Consider the following 25,978-nt stretch of genomic DNA (forward strand, 5'->3'; position numbering starts at 1 on the left):
TGGGTGTGTGGCTCTGTGGTAGAGCACTTGCCTAGCACACATGGGGCCTGGAGTTCTGTGCCTAGCATTGCCAGGAAAAAGTTATCTTAGAGTTGGGGAAACTTCCTCAGCAAAGCATGCAAGTCAGAAGTGATTAAGAACCAGTAAGACACTTGAAGATATAAAAAGGTCACACTTTTTCAGGAAAAGAAAACTGAAAGAATATGTACGGTACATAGGACACAGGACTGACAGATAAACACACAAAGAAATCTGACAGATCAGTATTCCAAAAACCAAAGCCCCAGTAGGATAATCAGCAGAATATGTGAAGACACCATGAAAATTAAACAGGAAAGCATTATACATTGTTGGTGTGGCTAAATTGGTAACTGTTGGGGATCCCAAAGTGATCCATTTTGAAGAAATTAGAAATGAACAAAATAAATGTATGCTTTGATTCCACAGTTACTTCTTCAGGCCTTTATTCTCCAGATCACTCACAAGGTTGCAGAAGTGCAGGTGTGCACACACACAGACACAAATACACACTGATGATTCTCAGCAGCAAAGAATCCATTAAATACATCGTGATTTATCTAAAGTGAAACACAGCATATTGTGAAAATGAACAAAGGTATCTTGTCTCATGAAAAATGTCCAAGATACATTTTCCTAACCTGTATTTTAAGTGAAAACAGAAAAATAGAGAAATATGCACTGAAAGCTGCATGTGCTTACCAATCACATAAGAAAAGAGCATGCATTCTCTTTTTGCTCATGAACACATTCTGCACATAGGGCAACTAGTAACAGCCAGTACCAGCCCTGGGAAGGTCTGAGGTCCTGGGAGGAGACTCTTTTTTGCTTATATAACTTTTAAGCTCTCTTAAGTTTGAGTCTATGCATGTGCTATTTCACAGAAAGACAAACATTTTGAGAAGAATAAATAGATATGAGACCAAGGCTGTCAAAGGTTAAACTGGGAGCTACAATGTTCTGAAAATCTACAGGAAGACAGGCAGAGTGGGCCCAGGTGGCTGGAGAAGATTGTAAGGAGTTGAAAGGAGGATGGTGGGGAGGAGGAGGAAGGCCCGGCACTGGGTATGGAAGGGTAGGTCCAGCAGGATGGGAATGAGGACCTTCTGTGCTGACCACACCCATCTCCTGTGCAGGACTCCAGATGGGACGTGGGCAGAGGGGAGTCAGGGAGGGCAATAACAAGTGGGGCTCCTGTGGGAGTCCGTTCAGAAGCTGGATGTTTTCAGATCAATTGTGCCAGTAGCTGAGAAGCAAATGGATTGGTGTGGTGGGTCCAGCCCAAACAGAACATAGGTAGGGGGGAAGGGAGAAGAGCAAAGGGAGCCCCAGGCCATGTCAGAGGAGGGACAGCAAGTGGGTGCCTGAAACTCCCAAAGGAAAGGGGAGTATCTCAGACTCCAGGGAGCAGGGTTATGGCTCCCAGAAACCAAGGACAGAGGAGACAGGGCGAAGGAAGGTTTGGGGGCAGAGCTGGGCTGAGAGTGGCAGCTGGACACAGGAGACGTGGCAGTAAGGGAGCTATTAGAGGTGGTGTTGTCTACACCCCCCCCCCCCGAGAACCCCGACAGCCACCCCAGAGGCCGCGCAGAGGAGGGACACCTGCAGCCAGGGATGCAGCAGGAGCCACAGCAGGACTCAGGGTGCGCCCCGGGCTCCTGGAGACAAACCTCCTATGGCCTACTGTGGCAAGATCCCAGGCTCCAGGGAGAGCCGCGGGCACCAGGCTGAGCAGGCCTGCAGCCCTGTTGTGCTCCTGCTTCACTGGGAGGCTTCTGAGAGAACCAACAGCCGAAGGTGCCATCTGGGGTCCTCAGAGACACGGGCGGCCAGCAAACAGGACAGGAGATGAGCTCCTGGGGCACAGGACCTCCCACAAATGAGCTCCTGCAGACCCCTGAGAGCTGAAAAGACTTTGGGGTGATCCCTAAGGTTACAGAGCCTCTGAGTATTCACCCCATTTCCCATAACTAACGTAACCAGTTCCACCAGTCAGCGGGTGTCTGGGTTTTCTGACCAGTGGAACAGGGAGAACAGCGTCACTGTCCGCGTCAGCTTTCCGCTACTGAGACAGAAACATCTGAGCTGAGCCCTTCAGGGAGGAGAGGCTGGTTTGGCTTCATGGCTCCAGTCCACGGTCTCTGGGCTCCACTGCCTCTGGCTCTGAGGTGAAGCAGCCCGTCAGGCAGAAAGGAGTAATAGAGCCCCGGTGCCCGCCTCCTGGCAGCCAGGAAGCAGAGGGAGGAAAGGGAAGGGGCAAGATATAGCCCAAGGCACCCCCAGGGACCCACTCCCTCAGCCAGGTCCCACCTCCTGAGATTCCATCCCACTGATGTGATGGTGGAAGCCAGCAGGTGCTGTTACCTCCAACCAACCCGGTACAGTCAGCCCCCGCACCCCAGGTCATGTCCTGTGCCCGCGACCGCGTGACCATCCTCTGCCCACAACTGTGTGACCATCCGGTCCTTACATAGGAGCTTGGTAAGCATTCTCCTACTCTTAAGCATTCTCCTAACCTTTATTTTAAAAATTTCCCCTATAAATAATGCTGGGATAATTTTTTTGGTTTAATAACCTTTTATTGTAGTTCTAATTATGTCTTTGGGGATTTTTTATAAATATGATTTTGATGTCCTAAGGTAAACATGTTTTAAAGATTCTTGTTACATTTTCTCAGGAAGCTTTCCATAAGGCTTGTGCCTAGTCCTACCTGCAGCAGGGGTTGCTGTCTCTTGGACTGTTCAGCAAGCAAACTTTGCCTTCTTTAAAAATGCATTAATTTTGATAGATAAAAAATGTACCCTTTTATTTTTAGAACCAGACCACTCAAATTCCAGCACTTTATCATATCAAGTATCTTTTAACTTTCCATTTCAAAGGAAGAGAGGAAGCAAGGAAGGAAAGAGAAAGAGAGAAAAATATCTCTCCTACTCAACTAGTTCTCAGACTTGTTGTGACAATAAAATGAGATAATATATTTTAAATGTTAAAGAGTGCTGCATAAATGTCAAGTGGGAAAAAATGGATTTCATCGCACGACTTTCAGTGAGCACTTATGAATCCTATTAATTAAAAAGGCTTGTATGACTTTGTGACATTTCACTGCACTATAGATAATTCATATATATGGACCTGGAGAATCAGAGACCTTCTGGGAAATGCTATAAAATGGTTGGATCTGCCAGGAAGACTTTAGTCTGTCAAAAATGACTACTTTAAAGTCGAAAGTACAATTGCCTGGGTCTTGGAGAAAAGTAGGATGCAGACTCACGTGATGGACAGTGTGAACTCTGTTCTGGGACTCCGATGAGAACACATGTGAACAATGAGGAGCTCTACAAATACAACATTGTCACGTCTGCGTCTCCTGCCTTTACGCCTGCATCTGTCCTTCCATGTCACCACAGAGCAGTCTGCAGTACTGGCTCTGCCATCCCCTGGGCACCGCAGCACAGTGACTCCAGCCTCCGCTTGTCCAGAACCTCCATTTACCAGCTGCTAGACCACAGGCTGGCCGGGCAGCCTCAGAGACAAGGGACAATGGGAGCTGAGTCCAGGAACAAGCACAGTGACTTTGTGGAACTTGAGGTGCCTGGAGCTGATGTGGGTATAGGCTAGAGTTGATAACCTCCCCACTGGGACTGTGCTTGGTTTTTAACAACAAATGGAAAGCAGCCATTCTGAAGGTTTTAATTTGTAAGTGAGGGTCACTTTGTTGCTAGGTGGTGTAGACTTGAGCCAACACCACCTAGCTGGCCAAAGTGCAGTTCTTAACTCTTTTAATGCCCACTGATAAAATTGGATACTAACACACCATTATTTTTGACTTTGGAAATATATATTTTCCACCACCCCACTTAACTCCTGGGTAAATCTGCTTTGCATTGATACCGTCCTTCAAAATCACATTGAGGATCCTCTGCTCTCGTGGGATCTTCCACAGCTGGGGGCTCCATTTGCCAACTCTCAAGATACTGCAGCAGTGAAGAGTCGTGGTGTCCTTCCCTTGGAGGCCAGAAACACTTGCCAGTGTAGGTGTGCTTGCTAAGACCGGAGGAAGAGGGAGGAAGAGGCCCTGGAGACTTTTCTGGTGGGGATTGAAGTAGCTCCTGCTCATCACAGTGTCTGATTCAGCACTCACCACAGACCTGTCGGGGAGTGAAGACCCTTCTCACTTAGAGATGAGAAAACAAAAGTCCCTCGAAGTTACACAGAGTGAGAGAGCCCAAATCCCCATCTCAGCTCAGGCCAACCCACATGCAGCAGTGTGTTCATTGTTTGGCAGGTTCTTACTGAGCGCCCTCCTCTGCCAGGCACTATTCTGGAAAATGAACTATAAAAGTGAGCAAAACAAAGTCTCTGACCTCAGGGAGTGCTCACTTTAGTGCAGGAATAAGGTGAACACACAGGATAGAGATGGGGAGACATGGACGGGAGGCGTGTGCTGTGGGTGTAGAGATAGCGGCTGTCCTGGTGATAGGCTGAGTTCAGATACAAGCAGGACCGAAGTGGACATAGGCTGAGCTAAAGAGACAGAAGAAAGCATTATTTTAGACTGAGTCATGGGCTGCTCTTAAGACCAGTGCTAACTGGAGACCTCAATGAAGCCCTTCCTGTGAGGAAGTTGGGGAATAGATCTAAGTGGGGTCAAGTTCGCATGGATGCCGTTTACGGAACAGACTGTAGGGGGCAGGCGAGTACCAGGCCAGCAGATAACAGGGGAGAAACTACTGCAGTTAGCTCCCATGGCAGGTCAAGGGCACCGCGGGGACTGAGAGAGAAAGAGAAGTGGCCGCTTCCTTGGATGCCCCTGCGGAATTTAAAGGGACTCTTTACAAAATACTGATTGACTTAAAGCTTTGTGGCAATGGATGCACTTTGGAATACCCAGCATACAAATGCCAAACTTTCCCCAGTTGCTGGAGCCCTCACAAAATGGCACAAAAATCACATGCCCTGTGTTATAATCCATTAGAAATTATTAGGGATTTAGGACTATAAGTGAATTTCAATTGTTACGCAGCTGAAGTCACAGCCCTCTAGAGTGAAGGGTCCTCTGGTCCTCTGGGCATGTGCTCTTAGTTTGCAAGTACAAGAACTATAGAAGCAAAGAGCCTCCCAAGGTCTCATCAGGCTTTGTTGGGAAAGATGCTTACATCTACATGAGACCAGGAGGGAGTTTCTTCACTCATCACGTCATCCTTATGTACATAAAAGAGGAAATGGTAATAGTTTTTAATTAAAAGATGGACCACCACCACAATTCTGCTCACATTTCACTTTACAAATGTGTCTCCAAGTTCCCTAACCTGAACCCTAACCTCAACCCCAACACTTGCTTCTAATGAGAACTCTCTTCAAGAAAGGAGTCCAGAGGTAGTTGTCTGGATTTTTGGAAGCATAGGAAAAAACTGCACAAATTTTTTTTTACTACAAAAATGTTAAAAAAAATACTAATGACTTCAAGTAAGTTTTCGTTGTTGATACTGTTTTTCACTTCAACCACGATAGAGGAATACAGGTGCTTTTACTCCCCACCAATTAGAACTCAGAAAATCCTCCCTATCTTGAAGATGAGTGCAGAATGCATTAACTTTGCAATAGCTAACAGCAGGCTCAGCCAACAGTGGAATTCAACAGCTCCCTTGAGTTCCTTCTTATTTTAGAGACATGGGGCACACACTCAATTATGGCAAAATAAGCACAACCATTAATATTATGCATGTTAATAAAAATGTTGGAAATTCCACAGGAAAGTTTACAACGTGCTTTCTAACGCAGGTATTTTGATGAAGGCTCAATAATTACAAGAATTTGGACCTTGCAGAATCCATTAGCCATATCCACCATGAGCAGTACCACTTGCAGCTAGGGCAACATAATGAGGGGACCTGGGATGGTGACATTTTAAGAGCAAGCGAACAGGACATATTAAAATCCCAGAAGGCTGTTTAATGCCAGATCTCAACCTGTAAACTTCATGAGGAAGAAAATATGCCCATGTGCATATGCATATAAATATATATATGTAAACACATGTGCATCTGATAGATAATATTTGCTGCGTCGGATACGCAGATATAGCATACTGCATTATAAAGACCACTGGAAAAAAATGGCAGAATTTATTTATCTTCTTACATGCATCTGCTCCTGACAAATTATATGACCCTTAGCAGGGCAGGTCCCTCTCTGGGCCTCATTTTCCACAACTATTAAAGAAAGAGATTGAGCTCTGTCATCACTAGGGTCTTTCTTTGACTCTTTTTCTGACCCCAAGGCTGTACTTAGAATTCTTGAAGCAAGAAATTAGCTACTTTTAAAGATTTGCTACTTTGACCTAGAAATGTTCCCTGTTTTGTCCTTTGTTTTTCCCATTAGAGCAGACATTTAAATAAAAATGAAAGGAATCACTGTTGTTTTTCCAGCAGTTTATGTGTAATGAGGGAAGTGATTATCCCTGCAAAACAGCAAAGAGTAAAGGTAGCCCTCTGCCTCCCTCTAGTGGCCATGACATGAGGTCCTTCTGGATGAAATTGGTTTACGGGCTCATCAAACCGAAAGAGGAAAAGCCTGGCATTGCTAAATTAAAGCCAGCAATTGAATCAAATGGCATTTGCTACAGGTTTTCCTCAGAAATGTCCTAAGCATTTAATTTGCTTAAAGAAATAGAAGCTCAACAATGAAAAGCTGCAAGAGATGTGGACCAGCACGTGATCTCCTCAGGAAATATGCAGGCCCCAATGAGATGCTTTGTATTGATTTTCTACCTACAAGCATCTTAAAATCAGTTCACTTGTGTGAATCCCTGGGCCAAAGCATCTGACTGATTAGGGCAAGTTACACAGGGCAAAGCAACAGTGCTCCATTAATTGCCTAAAGGGAAAATGAAGTTGGTGAGACCCGTGATCTCCAATTTCCTCTCTCCAGGTGTTTGTCTGGAACAGAGAGAAGCCCTCATCTGTCCCCCAGGCACCCATGCCAGCCTCCCTGAGTCAGCCTGGAGCCCAGCCACACCCACACTAACCAGGCTGTGTGCAGTGATAAAGCACAGACATCCTGGCAGCTGCTGCTTGGACCACCCACAGTTCCCTGCCCTTTGAATGCATCCTTAAAGTTTGCCAGCCCCAGGGAGGAGGGGCTGATGGGGACAGACCTGACAGGGGCTGTGTGAGGTGACACAGAGCACAGGGAGACAGCAAACCACCCCAACCAGCAAGGGCTGGGTGGAAGATGGAGGTCAAGAGATCCCAACACCATGGAGACCTGAGCTGAGACCCAGTTAGTCAAGAAGGGCTAGGAGACCAAATCTCAACAACCTAAGCCATCAGGGCAGTCCCCATCCAGGAGGAAAGAGAGTAGTGTGCCCATGACCCCATCTTCCCCACATCCAAGTCGTCCAGTGACACTCTCAGCCTCAGGCATTCAGGTGCCATATTAGGGGCCAAACTCAGGTAAAGAACCATCCTCAAAGGTTGGAGGAGAGAGCCCAGCACTTTCACAGGCCAGGTACAGAGCCTGTCCTCACTGGCCAGACCACTAAACATCAAAAACCACTGGGGATCTGGTGGAGTGCACGAATAGTCCTGCAGTAGTGGGAAGTCAATAATTCTAGATTGAATGGCTCCATCTAATGATTCTTAACTGCAATACAAAAAAAAAAAAAAAAAAAAAAAGATCAATCACTTTCCAAAAACTAAACCACAATGTATAACAAAGCTTCAGAGTTTTAATAGAAAATCATTGCCTAACAAGATAGAATTCAAAATGTATTATATCCAATCAAATATACCAGATTGGGGGGGAAGAAAACAATAACAACAGGAAAAATGACTAAGAGTAGGAAGAAAAATCAATGCAAATAACTCAAGACTGACAACAATACTAGAATTTGCAAACATAAATGTGAAAACTGTTATCAATACTACATTCCACAAATTTAAGAAATATAAACAAAGAAGTAGGTGATATATATGTTATATTCAATTCTAGGTTGAAGGATTTTTGGTTTAGTAATTTTTAAAATGCTGCTTCAATGTTTCCTCTTTTTCATAGTATCTCAAAATTTGACTTCTCAGTATCTGAGGGAAATGTACTCTAAAGTGATTAGCCTCAGGTGAGAAGCTGCCAAAGAACATGGAGACGTGGCAATGAAATATATCAAAAAGAAACACAGTGAAAAAGAATATAATGCTCTAATGAAAACAATACCAGTGAGCTGTGGGAGATTTTTAAGCAATGTACCAGATGTATAATTGGCATCCCCAAGGAGGGAATAAATGAAAGGGTGAACCCCCCGCAAAAAAAAATCTGAAAAATGAAAGAAAAAATTTCCAAAAAAAAAAAAAGGAAACTATAAGCCTACAAAACAGAAAGAACAAACCACAAATACATAAATAAATTAAGCCAAGGAGCATTATAATCAAATTATTCAGACAAGTAATAAAGAGAAAGAGCAACCAGATACATAAAACAGGTTATGTACTGAGGAACAAAGACAAGGACGACAGCAGATTTCCCATCAGACCATGAAAGTGAGATGACATTGAACCATACCTTTATGTAGGCACTCAGTTAGAAAACTCCCATGCTTGTACATTATATCCAAATGAACCCTACTATTACATAGCAACTGACATGAACTATTAAAAACAATAACCACCACTACTACCACAAAAAGTCATGGAACCTATAATTTTAAGCCAAGTGAAAATACCTTTTAAGACCTAAGGGAAAACACAGGCTTTTCATATATAAAGGAACTGAATGAATTCATCACCAGCAAATGTTAAAGGAAGATGCTCAGTGGATAAATTGCTAGATGAAAACATAGATGTACACAGTGTCCAAAGTGGATTTATTTGCAACATTTAAAATGTGGAACCAACCCAAATACCCAGTAACAGGTTAATGGTGATAAGTCCTAGAAATGGAACATTACACAGAAAAAAAATGGATTATCAATTCACAAACAACATGGATGGATCTCAAAATGTCTGTCCTGATAATTGGTGGAAGTCAGGTTAAAAAAAAAAAGAGCAAAGAGCACATATTAGACAATTCCATTTACATAAACCCCCAGAAAACACAAATGAATTTACCAAGAAATTGACCCCACTTTGCCCTGAGGTTGCAAAGCTCAGGGAGGCTTAGGGTGGTACAGAGAGCCCACGGGCTTTCCTAGGGAGATGGGGCATCCTGTCTTGACTCCACCAAGGCTGTTGTGAGACTGTACCTGTGTCAAAATAGATCAAATCATACATTTTAAAGGTCTGAAGTTCTTTGAATGCCATTTATATAGCAATAAACCTGCCATTTCAGTTTCTCCATATTATTGTATAAAATATGGAAAATTTTTAAATAAAGAAGAAGCAATAAAATCACTGGTTACAACTGAGAAGGCATTTTTGGATACTTAGGTGCTTAACATTCTATTAAAAGAATTTAGCCTGACATATTTAACCAGTATATATTAAAATAAAATATATAAAATAGGGCTGGGGATGTGGCTCAAGTGGTAGCGCGCTCGCCTGGCATGCGTGCGGCCCGGGTTCGATTCTCAGCACCACGTACAAAGATGTTGTGTCTGCCGATAACTAAAAAATAAATATTAAAATTCTCTCTCTCTCTCTCCTCTCTCACTCTCTCTTTAAATAAATATATATATATATATATATATATATATATATATATATATATAATAGATTGTACCTATGCATAAACCTATTCTAATTATTTGAAGATGTAATACGTGTGGAATAAAACATCTCATATGTACTACTGATTCTTTTCTTGTTGTACATTCTAAACTGTTTCGCAGTTTCTCCTAGAAGGTGGAGGGAGAGTACGGTATCTGAGTGGACCTTCAGCGTGGAATACCAGGCACTTCCAGAGCCAGCCCAGCCTGCTTTTCTACAAGTAAAGGATGAGACTAATTGAGTTTCCCATTCACTAACAAAAATAACTGCTGCACTAGGGAAGAAGTGGTTTTACATAAAAGACACTGGATGAGTCACTGAAGGCTGCCAGAACAAAACACCCCAGGCTGAGCCACTTCCACAGACATGGAAGGCCCAGGACCAAGGTGCCAACTAGGTACCATTTTTCGTGGGGCTTCATCTCTTAGTTCTGAGATGACAGTGACCATCTCACCATGTGCCTACACAACCTCTTGTTCATGCAGAGGGGAGCGGGAGGGAGAGGAAAGAGTGTGCTGTGCGTGGGTACAGGCCGGGGCTGCCCCTACGCAGGCCCTAAGCTGATGGGAACAAGCCTCACTTATGACCCACTGTAACCCAGCTTCCTCCTGAAGACCCGGTCTCCAGCTGCAGTTGCTAAGAGGGCTTCTGCGTATGAGTCTTGGGAGGATACACATTCTCAGTCCATGGCAGATATCTGTTTCAGCGACTCAAAAGTGGGGCTCAAAATCGAATGTATTTGGGCTGGGGATGTGGTTCAAGCAGTAGCGCGCTCGCCTGGCATGCGTGCCGCCCGGGTTCGATCCTCAGCACCACATGCAAACAAAGATGATGTGTCCACCGAAAACTGAAAAAATAAATAAATAAATACTAAAAAAATTCTCTCTCTCTCTTTAAAAAAAGTCGAATGTATAATTCTCTCTCTCTCTCTCTCTCTCTCTCTCTCTAAAAAAAGTCGAATGTATTTTGGTGAATCAGATTGTCATGCTCATAATATACCATAGCATCCACTTTAGTTGAACATTATATGTGGGTAACTGCCTCGATTTTCTCTTTTTCTCTAAAAATGCCTTGACCTCACCTTCATTTCTGTAGGTCATTTTTACTGGACGTAGGACTCTAGTTGGATATCTTTTTCTCTCAGAACTTGGGAGCTCTTCTCCACTGTCTCCTCCATGGTTTCTAGGGTTCTTTGTCACCATAAGCATATTCACAGCCAGTGGTTTTTCTCCTGCTGCTTCCAAGGTTTTCTCTTGATATTTTGTTTCAGTGTTTTAGCTATTGGGTCCCCTTCAGGAATGGCTCAGGGACGGGTTACATTCTGAGCAATGGCCGCTAGCTGGTTTCCTCACTGTATGAACATCACAGAGTGCACTCACAACTTAAAGTGGTACCATGTCACTAGGCCGCCCACCCTTAGAGGACCACCTTATTATCCAAAACACTGTTATGTGGCATGTGACTGCAGCTTCCTAGTTCTACCATGAAAAAGTGCCTCAAACTGAATAAGTTAAAACAACAGAAATTTACAGTCTAATAGTTCTGAAAACTGGAAGTTCAAAATCCAGGTGTGAGTAGGGATGTGCTGCCTTGGAGACTATGGGTAGAGCCCTTCCTTGCCTCTCCACTTTATAGGAGGTTGTCATCGGGTGGTGCTGACTTTCAGCCATGTCCTTACCACCTGTGCCCCTTCCTCGGGATGTCCTTGCTGTGCCTCTGGCTCATCCTTCCTTATTACAAGGACACTAGTCATGATAGCTTAGGGCCCACTTTAATCTAGTAGGACTCACCTTAACTTGAATACATAGCAAAACCTTATTTCCAAATAAGGCAACACAGTAAATGAGCACATTCGATTTTCCGTACAATATGGGATGAGAGAGACAGCTCTGGATCATGAGGCTCTAAACAAGTCAGGAGGGTGTCTGTCTCCCATGAAGCGTCAGGGAGAGCCGTAGCCGTCCTGACTGGTGAACTTGTTCTGCCACCTCAACACATGGCTCTCTCTCTGGACTCCAGCACCCCCAACACATGCACCCACATCCACATACCCACATCCACACACCACAGCCAGACACGTGACCTAGGTGTTGTGTAAGTCCTGGTATCAGTCTTGTAAACTTGTGCAGCTAACTCTAAGGCACAGAGTTGGGGACTATTGAATTGACCCAAAATGTTCACATTCCTTGTACGTGTGAGAGACAAAAAGAGGCCTGAGATATGGCTCTTGATTTCAAAAGAGTTTTAAGCAGTCCTTGCCTTATTGTTCGAGTCACACAATTAGCACTCTGTAGCATGTTCTAATTCTCTAGGTCGGTCTGTCCAAGACACAGAACTGACTGCTAACTTTGTGCCAGCCACAGCACTGGGCACAATGGCCTTTACACAGCCAAGGGTCATGGTTCCTTCTCTCCCGGCTCTCTATTCACAGACACAGGGGAAGGAAAATCCACAAGACCCATGAAGTAAGCTCACAGGAGCCAATCAAACAATAATTGTGTATGACTGATTGGTATCATTGGACAGGAGCATTGGATATCTCATGGCTTTTTTAAAACAGTCCCGTGTGTTAGTGGGCTTGTTCCAGGTTCTTGTTGTAAAAGATGAAAGGACGTAGATGCACCTGTGAGGCTCAGAAACCCACCCCAAGAATGGCTGGTAGCAGGCAGGAGCATGCTCGTCCCACGTAGAAGCCCAAGGTGGGCCAGGCTGGGTGGCAGCGCAGACATGCAGCTTCATCTCTCTGCAGTGTCCTGCTCAACCCCTAGTCTCTACAGGGCTCACTACCACCCCTGAATAGAGCCAGCAGGATAAGTTAAATAAAAGGGCCCCATCCTGCCACATCTCTGTCCTTCTGCTCCCGGCAAGAACCTAGCCAGCTGACCTCATGGAGCTGAAAGGGAAGGTGCTCTTCCCTCTCAGCCACCACTGCCCTCCTCAAATTCTGCTACTATGGAGGGGAGGGAGAATTGATGTTGGGGACAAGGAATGTCCTGTCAAGAGAATGGGAGCAGTACCCCACTCGCAGGGAGCAGAGCCAGGCAAACGATTACTTGTCATCAGTTTGGGGACAGGAGGTGCTATCTTATCTAAAAGAAATCATCAAAGAACGCATAATAAAAAATTCTTTTGCTATTTATAATGAAGAAATGGTGTTTAAAATAATATGATCACTCACCTCTCATCTGGAAGCCCCTTGACCACAAATTCCATGTCACTACCAACACACACCATCCAATTTCCTTGCTCTCAAGAGCTATACAGCATTTGGAGGGAAACCGTGGGTACCTTTTTGGACAAATGCACCCATGACCACAGCACAGCTGATAAAACCATAGCAATTTTATTCATTTGCAAGAGATATAAACAAATCATTAGGTAATTGTTTTTCTAGGTTGCCAGCAAAAACTTTTGAAATGTTTAAAGTGAATAAAATCAAAATATAGTTGGATATCACACTGCAAAGAGCACTAATTCTATTCATCACCTTTAAGAATATTTTCAACTGAAACCAATTGTATAATCTATTTGAATAAATACATGGTGTATAGATTATCTATAGTTCATTTGAAAAATAGCATGATGTTGCTACTAAACTGGATTATAATTAAAGATGCCATATGATAAAACTGGTAAGGCCTTACATTTAATTATTTGGGGGTAAAGTTTTCTTAAGAAATTGTAGACAGGATGAAATAATTTGCAAATTCATCTGCCTTAGAACTGGAGGGAATTTTAGGTCCTCACCTGGTTCAAGCATCTCTTTATGACCAAGAATGTCTGTCCCTCTTCAGATCAAGTAACACAGACTGCTGATGCGCCGTGACTCAGCCAAGGCCACAGAGCTATTAAGTCCCCCTTTCCTCAGCTACGGTCTTGTAGCCAAGCAGATCTCAAAGCTGATTCCATGTGCAATCACAAGACATTCAAGTGCAAGATAATTTACTAAGAAAACCCATTCCAGGATGCACTGTGCTCACTGAGAAAGATAAATTAAATTTGTGTAATGAAAATACACAACAAACATTGCATTTAGCTTCTTGACTTCAATTTTAATTAGTGACTCATAGCTCCTACACTGAGGAAACACATAATGTAAACATCAATATAAATAAATTGCTGGATTGGCTAAGTGAAAGGCAACCAGCTCCTTGCAGACTGCTCATTACATTCAGAGCCATATTTCAAAGGAAGGGAAGGGGATGGAAACAAGGAACGCACAGAAGGCTGGAGTGTCTGCAGCGAGAGCAGCTTGGCTGATCATCTTCCTGTTCAACTCTGAGCGCGAACCCAGGGTTCTATCCAAGGGGCTCGGAGCCTCAGGCACAAGGTTGCTGCCTGCTCTGTGAATGTCCCCCAGCACAAACAGCTCTGTAGGAATGGCCGTGAACAGGTGTGTTGTGTGGAAATGCATGGCTGACGGAGATGTAGTGCCTCCAGATCTGAAAGTCATGACAGGTGAGTTGTAGGGATGTAGGTGTTCGTCAGAAAGGGCATCTGGGCTCTCTGCTGCTGTGAAGAGCTACACCAGGAAGCTGTACGTATCTGTACACCTGATACGTTCTGGATAAGATCCAATCTTGGAGAAGTCTGATAGTGACGGAGTTGAAAACATGTTCTGAGGAGACTGTCCACATACTGGGCAGAAGGAAATCGCCAGTCCCTGTGGAGCCACACCAGGCACAAGCTTGCCAGGGCCTTCAGGCAAATAAATGGCTGGAGTCAAATAAAGTGCCCAGTCTCCCGTTTTCTGTCACACAATATACCTGTGCAACATGAAGTGGGAGCTGCCTGTCAAGCTCAGCCGTGGATCTACCAAGCCGACACCTACTCTGCTGAGATGGGGCCCCTACAAGTCCTGAAAAGTGTTTCGGATCAGACCCAAAACGGTCTGCAGGACCTTCTCTCTCGAGGGGCTGGCGTCAACCTCGAGGCAGCCGGGATTCTCCATCCGTCGGTAGGACACCTCCACCCTGGGGACAGGCAGAAGGAAGTGTCAGCCTGGTTCCTGGCACAGCTCTCCCTGCAGAGAGACTCTGCTACCATGATAATAGCCGCATGAGGCCAAGTGCCTCCTCGTTCACCTCCCAGCTCCCCTGAGCCGCTAGCTTTGCCCACAGATGACCGTAAATGCATTTTGCTTAATAAATGACAACTTAGCAATAATGTTTAACAGCTAGCATTTATTGACTACTTATCATCTGCCAAGCATTAGCACTCTGCCCAGTTCTTCTCATTTAATACGCAAAGTAACCTAAGGGGAGGGACCATCATTATCACTGTTCTGCAGAAGAAGAAACCGAAGCTCAAAGAGGCCAATTTCTCCCAGTCTGTTCCCTGGAAGATCTTCACAGGGGCCAGAGTCCTCTGCACAGTCGCTGCCTGAACTTAACTCTTCCAGCACTTGAGAGGAGGGCACAGCTCCTGCCAGGGTCCCCTATCATCTCTCCCTTCCGGCCAGCTGCAGTGAGGTGCCCGCGTGGCCAGTGTCTGTCTATCACAGGCTCTGTGGCACAGTGGTTAAGACGGGGCCTGGAGCTGGAGCATCTGCTGTGCCACCTCCTAGCTACATCAGCCTGTCACATCCCCTGTCCTGGCCGGGTCATTTGTGAATAAGTGCTGAAATAATACCTCTGTTAGGAGTTTGTAAAGAGGCTTAATGGAATTTGTATAAATGTAAATTGCTGGGCATGATATCTTCACATGCAGCACAGTTATTTTTATGCTTTGTAGGGTGACACTACTGTGTGATGACAATGATATCACTGTTTATCTGTTTAAGCTACTTTGGTTTTCGCCTCCAGAACCAGGGCTGGAGACGGAGCCACACTTGGCCGTGACGCTGCAGGCCTGTCTGGACTCTTCGCCGTGGTGCTCATAACCCTCTGATCAAAACAAACACTGTCTTTGAAGGCACAAAGATCTTGACTCTGATCCCAGTTTTACTACTTAATAGTACGGAAATGTGGACAAATCATTTAATCCTTTGAGCCTTGGTTTTGTAAACTGTTAACATAAGGCAGATGTGGCCTCTCGAGGGAGGCTGTGGGAGAACTGCACCCAGATGTAGGTAAATCGGCCTGACACAGGGTAGGCACTCTGCGCTATGCCCATCATATCCAGACTGGGAAACCGAGGCACAGACACCTCATCGTCTTACCCAGGCTCGTGCTGTTCCTGGCACAGCCAGGGCAAGCGGCATGGTCTGAACTCCAGTCCGTGGACTTTTAGCTGTAGCCCCTCGGTAGGGGGCCTGCCCATGGGGCCTGACACAGCTCAGGGCACTGCCTCTACTTTGGAAACACGAGACACGGTCACTTCCTCCATGAGCCTAAAGCCAGTGCTAATTCTGGCTCAGTCCCTGCAGGGGTGTCCACCACTTGCCTTGCCCCAGGGACACCTACTTCTGACGAAACACGCTGTTGGCCTCAAGTTCAGCCTCCTCTCTGGTCTGCTCCAGGCCCCGGTCCCGCAGCCTCTGTGCCCTCTCCTCAGGACTCATGGTGAGCAGCAGGACGAGGTCAGGCTTGAGCAGGTCCCCTGGCCACTGGTATACGGGGTGGTGGGCAGGAGGCAGGTGCTGCAGACCCCCACTCAACTCAGTGGCTATGCCATAGGTGGCTGTGCTGTGCCAGAACCTGAGAAGAAAAGCAGCCGTGAGTTCCTGAACCAGCCAGATGTCAAGCAGCGCCCAGGGATCAGCTGGTCAGCCCAAGGAACCCAGGGCTGGCCTGCGGGCTCCCAGGGTGATGCACCAAGGTAAGTAAAACTGAGTTCTATCAAAACTCACAAAACAGTTTGAAAACAAGAGCAATGTGAGTGGGCTCCCCGTGAGGTTGCCCTTACTCGATTACCACTGTCCCCTGCCGTGAGCAGAGGCTGCTGCACGGGGCTTGCCCACAGGGTGCTGGTACTGTGCTGGGGTGAGGGCCAACAGAACAGACCTGTGGGCCTTCCATTTTAGTCGAGTACTGTGTCTTGGGCAAACTCTGGACAGTCAGGTCTACTCCTGTGCTATTCACACTGAACGTGCCCATCCAGGGAACCCCGGGCTGGACCCCAAGCCTCCAGGCCTCTGACTGCCCGTCAGTGCCAGGCAAGCAGACAGGTCTTGTCGCCCAGACTACCACAGGCATCTGCACACTCCGTGTTCTCTGAGTGAAAGGCTCAGTATGAAGACAAAGGCTGATAATTCAACAAGACTCCTTTACCATAGAAGTCTTGAGCAACCTCTACCCATACATCATCCAGCCAGAGGAAGGTGCTACCTAAAAAATGGATTTCAGAATATTTAAACATGGACAAACCCACTCAGACGACACAGAACTGCTCTTTGCTTTTCCTCTGACAAGAACTAAATTGCAGACAATCCAGGGACACAAAGCAGAAAGGTGGAATTAAAGCCTGTTTTCTATAGAGTTCTCTCGCTGACAGCCCTGCTGTGCTTTTAAAATAATCATGCCCCTGGACATCACCTCCACTCTTTGCACTATTTGGCGTTTTGGATCCCACCATCAAGGGAAGCACAAACCCAGAACCCTTGGCCAATGCATCACATATGGCTTTAGAATCATGCTGTCTATTTTTGGAGTGATTTGCTAGTGTCAGAGACCCTGCTCATGAATCAACTCACTGCTATGTACCACAGGCCTTGAGGGCAGGCAGGGGAGGACGTATAATATACCGCTTTGACAGATCAGCAAACCAAGAGACGGAGGGCATGAGCACCTGCCTCCACTGCAGGTATTGCTTCAGCACCCAGGGCACCAAGGAAAATATGCCCCACCTAAGTCACAGTCTGCAGGAAAATTTTAGTCTTCCCCCTTGAAATACTAGAAAATGACTGTAGATAAGGTAACACTGGGCAAGTTGGCAATGAGGCAAAGATGTTGCCCAGGCAAGTGTCCCAAAGAGGAACAAGACTCCACAGCTTTTGCCATTTCTTCTAGCATTCCTCATACTTGCCAACTTGGAAACAATTAAAATACCCTCACCCAACCCCACCCAGCCCACCATCCCCCACCACCAAAGTAATACCCTAAGCTGCCACTGTAGCTGAGACGAGAAGCCACAGCTTCAGGCTAAACTTGCCGTTTCCCTCTCGTCCTCATAGTATCACCACATCCTTTATTCTTAAAAACCATCTGGGTGCTCTCTTTATGGAATATTTCCAATATACCAAAAAGCACAGAGAAAGATATCATTTCAAGAAAGGAGTAGGAAGTCTCTTCCCTGGTGCAGCAAAGTGGCCGTAACTACCAGCTTCCCAACATGAACCAGCAGAAAGGCTAGAGCAGAGTCAGGCTGCACTAACTGTGGGGGGGGGGGGGCTCCCAAGGGAGGGCTCAGACCCTCCTGTGGGATAAGATGAGGCTGTAAATTGTTTCCACCACTCTAGAAACTTTGTTCCATACCCACAAAAGCTGAATACACCTCAACGCCATGCCTCTGCAGTTCCTCTCCCGGAAACCTATGCATCAGAATCGCTTGTACATTGCAGCAAAGGTGTGTGAAAGTTCATTACCAGATAGAGACCTCACAAACACAAGGTGGTGTGAAAAAAAAAAACTGAATGCAAATAGCATATAAGGTAGCGTTGCATTCATAGGCAGTTCAAGAACAGGCAAAACCAATATGTGGTAGATGCTATCGGAAGAGTGGCTACCACTGGGCAGGAGAATGGACCCTGTTCAGGTGGAGAAGGAGCAGATTTATGGGGTGCAGCAAGGCTCCCATTCTTGACCAGGTGTTTTAGTCAGCTTTTTCACTGCTGTGAGCAGGACAATTTTAGAGGAGGAAAACTTTATCTGAGAATCATGGTTCCAGAGGTCTCAGTCTGTAGTTGGCTGACTCCATTCCTTGGGAACGGTCAGTCTCTGCACCAGGAAGTAGAGAGAGAGTCTTGCTCACCAGGCAGGCCTTTGGGGACCACTTTCTCCAATCATACCCCCATTGCCTACAGTCACCACCCAATTAATCCCCATCAGGGGATAATGCAATGATTAAGTTAAAGCTCTCATCACCCTCACCTCAAAACTTTCTTGCATTGTCTTACACACAAGCTTTTGGGAGGGGGGGGACCAAATAGCTAAACCATAACCCAGGGTTCAGGTTATTTGATAGGCTCACTCCCTAAAATTCCTTGGGATTTACATGTATTATTAATGCCCTTCTTAATATGTATTGAATTGCTTAAATGAAATTGCTTAAATTCAAAAACAACTAAAATTGCACAGAAAGCAGTAAAATGAATACTTGAGTAATGTAAAGAAATAATACATCACAAATGAAGTCCTTCTAGACACACTGGCAACCCCATTTCTCTCTGCACATGGGAATATGGCTCTCTTAAATTCAATGCTCAACATTCCTTCATCTCTCCATACTCTGCAGTATTATTTCACATGCATTCTGCTGAGCATATTTCTGCAATGTGATTTTTTTTGCATTTAACATTATGGTTTTGTAATCTGTGCCCAGTGATGCATTACCCTTGTGTATATTGCCAAAATGATATTCCATTTTACAAATATGCCAGTATTTTCCTTTCTATATTGGTGGGCTTTTGGCTTTTTAAACTTTTTGATAGTATAAATGATGCTGAAATAAACTCTGGAGAGTGTTCCTCCAGTGAGTGGCAGCAACCTTCCCCTCTGCTACATCTCCTCAACCTGTCCTGCACGGGACAACACCAGTGTCCATCTCTGGTCAGCCCCACACATGAGTTCCCAGGGATCTGTGTCTTCTCCAACCCAGGTCTTCACCAAACTCCTGGGAGCAAAATGGCATCTTAGTGTGGTTGCAATTTCTATACCCCGTGTTGAGAGGATGTTAAACTCAGTACCCCTTGCTATATAGCTTTTGTCCATTTTTACTGCATTTTTAAAGCTATTATTTATATGTACAAACTTTAAAATATCAGTTCATGCCACTCCCACATCTAAATTCTTGAGATAATTCCCAACTAAGAATAAAATTCACACTTCCCTGTGACCTGCCCCACCTTTTCCTTCCGTCCTTCCAGAAAGCAGGCCTCACGGGCTGTGTTTCAGCACACGGGCCTCCCTCCGATCCCTGAGTCTGTCAGCCTCTGGCTTACATGATCATTCTGCACCCTGGAAATTTCACACCTGACTCTTTCTGATCACTGTTCAGAGATGCCTTCTGAGGCAGGCCCTCTGCGCCATACCTACTGGGATTTTGGAGCTTTTCAGTGTCATTTTACCTTGATTTACCCTCTTCCTCATATTTACGTTCTCTGAGATCACCTCACATTTCTGCTCACAAGGTCACTGTCTTCTGCAACTGGTCACTTTGCTCCACAGAAGCAGTGTACTGACAATCTCATTTACCCTAAATCTTTTGTTCTAGGAAGTCTTTAGCACACGTTAGGTGTCCAATAAATCTGTGTTGAATAAGTCAATGAACAAATGAACCACTAAAAGCACAGAGAGGCGAAGCCCAGACTTCTCCTTCACTGGCAAGTTATTCAACCTTTCTAGGGTATGTTTCTAATCAGTTAATTGGGGATAACATTTGATATCTTTCTACCCAAGTTACTAATCCAGATGTCACTAAAATGTATGCAAGTTCTTTGCCAAATGCCATGACTGGTATAGGCAATTAATAAATGACAGACATGGTTGCTATTATGATCTTAACACAATTTTCACTTGATTAACACAATAGGGTGTGGCATGTGCCCCACCACACCCCACACATGTCGGGGAGAAAATGCCTGATTCAAGGAAGCTTTATACACACCTGTCTACAATCACAGGAGATTTGGCAGATGCCTTAGCTATTTCAGAAGCCACAATGTAATTGCCCAAAGAGTAAAATGCTCTTTTAATAATAGTTGGTTCATCATCAAAGGTTTTCCTCCATTGGCCAATGCAAGAGGGTGGCGAGTATAAGAGGACAGCCTGGAGAGACCTGGAGACTGCCTGGGTCACCGTGGTCTTACCTGCAAGTCACAAACAAAAGACATCACATTTTTGACACAGCCCCTGTAGTATCACAAGGTTCACATTAACATCAAGAAGCAAAATAATTGTTTCAATCTGTCATTGAAAGGAGGTGATCTCACACTAGGGCATTTTATATAAAGTGGCAGGCTGAGAGGAACTTAGGATTCCTCTGCTTGGCATTCGAATATCTGGAAGGAAAAAAATGATCTTCATTTTTATGAATTAATGATGAACTTGGGTCTGCAGGCTCCTGATCCAGAGCTCCTTTCACGTGCTCCTTTATTCCTGGCCCATGCTTCTCTTCACCCATGCCACCCACATCTGACCTGTCTTGAGGAATGACCCAGGCACAGTGCTGTGGTCTGGACCTGTGTTTAAGGCCTCCTCTTCCCCGGGCAGCAGTGTTAGGAAGTGGGGCTGTTAGGAAAGGTTTGGACCCTGGGGCTCTGCCTACATCATTTGATGGGTGAATAACTGGAATGAACTATTAGGAGGTGAGGCAGGGGCAGAGGAGGCAGACCACTGAGAGCATGCCCTGAGGGGCTGAATCTTGCCCCTGGGTCAGTCTGTCTTCTCTCTCTCTCTCTCTCTCTCTCTCTCTCTCTCTCTCTCTCTCTCATCTTGCTCTCACTCTCGGTCTCTGTCTCCCTCCACTTCCCAGCTCCCAGGACCCAACCAACCATGGACCAAAGCCTCTGAAGCCATGAGCCAAAACAAATCACTTCCCCTGAAATTGTGTGGGCCAGGTATTTTGGTCACAATGGAGAGAAGCTGAGGAACACAGGTGGCATCCCCAGTGCCTCTTCTGGTCCCACCTCCCTTCTCACTTCTTCACCCCCTGCTGCCACTTCCTCAAGACCCTTCCAGTTCCAACCCTGACTCTACCACTCATTCCTGCCATGGCTCCCTGGGCTCGGCCATTGGAGCCGCTCTATCTGGATTTAGACTTTGGTTCTTCCTCAAAGTTACATCCCTGCTCAGCCTCTTTCTGATCCCCTTTGCACAGCTGCAGGTTGTACTCACATCAGCCTCTTCCCTGGACCCATCCCATAAGCCTTGGCTGCAGTGCTGAGCTCAGCATGGTTGCGGATAAGAAAGTCATCCACTCCAGGATACTGTTGGCTGGCTTCTCTGCGCTCCTAACGCTTAGCTGTCTTTTCTCTCCCTCCCCACCCCTCTCTCTCTACTTAAGTTTTTAATAATTTATTACAAACTGTTTATTTCTTTTATTTTATTGTATTTTTCTCTTGGGATGTTAAGATGAACCCTAGCATTTGTCAGTGTCTTTAGGAGCTGTGAGCTCAACACACAGTATGCATCTAATTTTCCCAAGGACCCTACAAAATAGGTGTTGATTAATCACCTTATAAACTGGCACTAGAGAAAAGTAGCAAATTACCCAAACACCCTGCTGATGGGCCTGGACCCAGAATGCACTGGTGACAAGTGAACCCTCCTTGTCTCCACACGCGCTCTCTGCTCATGAGTTTTTCATGCAAGCACGTGTGTGCTGATGTTAAACATTTGGACCTTTTTTAACCCCACAGAATCTAAATTAGCTTTAGGTATAAAACAAATAAGCAGAGCCTGCACTGGCTGGAGGACTGAGGCTGTTGAGATTTTGTGTGACTACCGCATAACAGGGACTGGTTCCAGCAGAGCAGGCACACCCAACGAGTGATAGATGGCCATCAGAAGTCCAAAGCCACTGCTTCTCCTCCGGATCACTCAGAGGGAACCAGGACAGTCAAAGCCAGCCCTCCACCTGCACCAGAGTCCATTTGGTCATGACACAGGGCTCCCACTGGACACTACTGTGATGCTATTAGGATAAGTGTGTGCCCCTAAGTTGACAAGGAAGGGCCACACGAGGCATATGACACTCCTGAAGCTGGTCCTCATGCCAGGCCCCACAGGTGCTAGTGTTCTCCAAGCTCAGCCTTCTCTTCTCCACCTCTGTCTGCCCCAGAAGCCACACTTCTTCCCCTTGGGCATCCGAGTCTCACTGCAGGCACGTGTCGTGAGATCTGTACAGCTCAGAAGGCTTTTCCTCCTCCATTTCCTTGTTCTTCCACATTTTTCCCAAGATCATCCTCTGAACTGCCTGGGGTTCCTGGGCACCAGTGTCCAGGCCATTTCTCTTTCTGGAGCTCCTTCCCTGCACCTGTCCCCTGACTAGCCTTGTTGTCAGAACTCGCCCTGTCCGCATGGTGTCCCCTGGGGAGGCCAGCCTTATGGCCTGCCTAGTCCAGCACCTGCTGTACAGTACAGCCAGATCGAGGCTCTGTATGAAGTTCTGTTTCAGAAGAACTTCTTTTTTTCCACAACTGAACAGTGAATGCCATTGTCTGTAATGACAAAGTCTCTTACCAGTGGCATCCAGTCCTTCGATGGCAATGACTGGGAACTTTCCTCTTTGGACCTGCCTTGGGCACTTGTCAATCACGTCAAGAACTGCCTGGGCTTCCGGAATAGAGGACATACACTGCAATACAATGGGTATCCATCAGCAGCAAGCACTGGGGCTTTGGTAGTTGCCCAAGACTAGGCCTACATTAAACCAAGGGCCACACCAGGCATATGAAACTCCTGGTATCCTGAAGCTGGGACAGGCTGGCCACCGTAGTTTTGTAATGGGTAACTGGGGCTCAAAAAGGCTCGATTCTCTGGGATCACACACATCCTGCATTGGTCAAGACCCATACTTACAGGGCAGTATAACTCAGTCAGAGTGGAACCACAGTCCCCTCCTGGAACAGAGGGTGGCAAGTTGGTAAATGAGCAGTGTGTTTCTGTCCTCTCCTAACAGCTTAGGGAGCTGTGAAAATTGCAAGGGTGGCAGAGCAGTGTCTGCCTGGAATTCCAAGTCCTTAGCTGTGCAGTGCTCTATCCCATGCTCACCGCACCTCCACATGAGGCCCAGACCCTACTTATTTCTGTGCTTATTGGAAAAGGAGATCTTCCAAGTGATTCACAATATGAAGCTAGCCAATCTCTAAGATAACTTTGTAAGAGTGGTACTAGGATTACTCCTGTCTTGTGAACCAAGGTGACTGAGGCAAAGAGCACTGGAGAAACTTATTGAAAGCACCTATAAATGCCAGAGATTGAACTCAACCCCAGGTGAATGACTTTGCACTCTTACCCACTCTGCAACCCTGTCCCATAAGGCTGATGAATCACAGGTCAGTGGGCCAGTCTGCATGCCCCAGATGCCACCTGTGGTCAGTCTTTAGTCTCTTTCAATGATGCTGTGACTCACCTGTTTCCTTAATCATTGACAAGAACCCTGAAAGACAAACGGGTGTGGAGGAAAGGAGGAAACACACAGGTGGAGTGAGGGTTTAAGGCTCACAGCTACCGAGGAGGAAGGCTATTTATGCCTAAGTTTCTTACACTCCAAACTGGTGTCCTTTCCTCTACACCCCAAGATCCCTGAATGGCAGCCACTACCAAGGAAAATTACCTCGCTGTCATTATCCTCCCGTTCCTAGCCCCTCTCCACTCCTGCTGGGATACTTTCTGTATGCACCACAGCAAGCATGGCATTGCTTGGTGTTAGGATATGTTCTGTCAGCTTGGAAGTTCCTTCAGATAAGAATCTCGAAAGAGCCGGTGCCTAATACAGAGCCTGGCATACAGGATGTCTCCACTAACTGATCTGTGAACAGGAATAAACAAACCAAGGAGGGAAGGAAGTTCATTACAGGTCAGCCTGCTGGACAGCAAACTGCTTGGTCCAGTTCTGGTGTGGAGGATCCAGATGCCATGTGTGGGAAAAAAACTTACCGTCTCTAAAATAGCCCTGGCAGTGTCCAGGTCCGGGAAGACCGCCGAGCTGAGGAGGTGGGGCACCACTGGATGCAGCGGTGGCTCCAAGGTGGGTAGGACGCGTGCGCAGCCCACCTGCAGCTGCCCACTCTCCTGCAGTACCCAGACTCGCTGCCACAGTACACCTTGCGAGTCGGCCTCAAACTCTCCCAGGTGCGGTCGCTCAGCCTCCTGGACTCTGCCCAGCAGTTCTAGCAGAGCGCGCCGGGTGTCCAGGCAGTCACAGGGGTCGCGCAGCAGGAAGCCGTGCTGCACGCCTTGGGCCTGGCTGCCTGGGCAGTAGCAGAGCAGCCTGTGCAGCTGGCACCGCTGGAAGGGGTCACTGCGCAGCTGGCGCTGCAGGTTCTGGTGCACCCGAGCCGCTTGGACTCGGGCCCCGCAGTCGCCGTCCGCGGCCGCCGGCACACACAGCGAGTAGCTGCGCCCGGGAGGCCCCAGCAGCTCAGCCAGGCGGGGGTCAGGGCGTGCATCGGCGCCCTCCGCGCCCAGAGCGAAGTGAGCTAAAGTGCAGTCCCTCAGCTCCAGAGCGAAGCAGCGCGGCCGAGCCATGGCCAGAGCGCAGAGCCCGCGCCAGGCGCGCAGCCGCCCTGAGAGCCGCCAGGGCAGCAGTGGGGCGCGCGGGCGCCCGGCAAAGGCCATCAGCTCCACCCCGCCCTTGGCCGCGCCGGGTAACCGAAACTCGCCTGGGGGCGGGCGGCGGGGAAGCGCGGCGGGAAACGAAAGCTACTGGCGGGCGGAGCGGCTCTGGGCGCCTCCCCGCGGCCTCTCCTCCCTCGAAAAGCCGCTCCGTAAACCGCCGGCGCGCGGAGAGCAAACGCTCGGCCCCCGCATCCCCGGCGCGCGTTGCTGCCTGCGTAGGGCAGCTCCCGGAGGCGGCAGCCTCTACAGGCGACGTCCCTCTTAACCCTAATCCGGCCCTTAGGCTGGCGGCAAATCTGCACCGGAGCCGCCCCCAGCCCCCTCCCCCAACTCCTCCTTGGTTTCTTATGCCCGGCGTGTGGGGCTAGGCGTGCAGGGCCGAGCGTGGGGTTGGGGTCTTCATCTCATGAATCGGAAGAATAAAATCCATGGACACAAGAGTGAGAGCAAAGTAACAGGATTTATTAGAATAATAGAAAGGAGAACTTCTAAGTGGGGGGTGGGGGCAAAAGAAGGATAGGAAAGAGGGGCTACGGTCCAGGGCGTTATGTACATGGATAGGTTTAAGGAAGCCAGCCCCCTGCCCAATCCCGGGCAAGGCGCTGAATGTCAGGAGGTGTTCCTGCAGCCTTTAGTCCAATCAAAACATCAATCAGGCATTTTCCCTTCTTTGGAGAGACATGGAACTCTCCAGTCACATGGTCCTGATTTTAAAACAGCCCTTTTGTAATTGTCTTAGCAAACATCTGCAGGTGCCCTTTGTGCTCTCCTGCCCTGGAAGCTGCCCAGGGGCCCATCTCCCTGTCCTCCCGGGCTTATCTC

The 25,978-nt window shown here is 47.0% G+C and overlaps 1 protein-coding gene across 1 annotated transcript; it reads right to left on the reverse strand.

Annotated features, from left to right (window-relative positions):
* Positions 1–13,116: 13,116 nt before the first annotated feature.
* Positions 13,117–25,166, reverse strand: Cmpk2 (cytidine/uridine monophosphate kinase 2). Its single transcript, XM_076832869.1, has 5 exons — positions 24,476–25,166; positions 23,057–23,171; positions 20,481–20,682; positions 16,121–16,354; positions 13,117–14,689 (listed from the first exon to the last, which is right to left on the reverse strand). The coding sequence occupies exons 1-5, from the start codon at positions 25,154–25,156 to the stop codon at positions 14,566–14,568; spliced, it is 1,356 nt and encodes a 451-aa protein (XP_076688984.1). The 5' UTR covers positions 25,157–25,166; the 3' UTR covers positions 13,117–14,565.
* Positions 25,167–25,978: the final 812 nt, after the last annotated feature.

This window comes from Callospermophilus lateralis, chromosome 14 (genome assembly GCF_048772815.1).
Source record: "Callospermophilus lateralis isolate mCalLat2 chromosome 14, mCalLat2.hap1, whole genome shotgun sequence".
NCBI lineage: Eukaryota > Metazoa > Chordata > Mammalia > Rodentia > Sciuridae > Callospermophilus > Callospermophilus lateralis.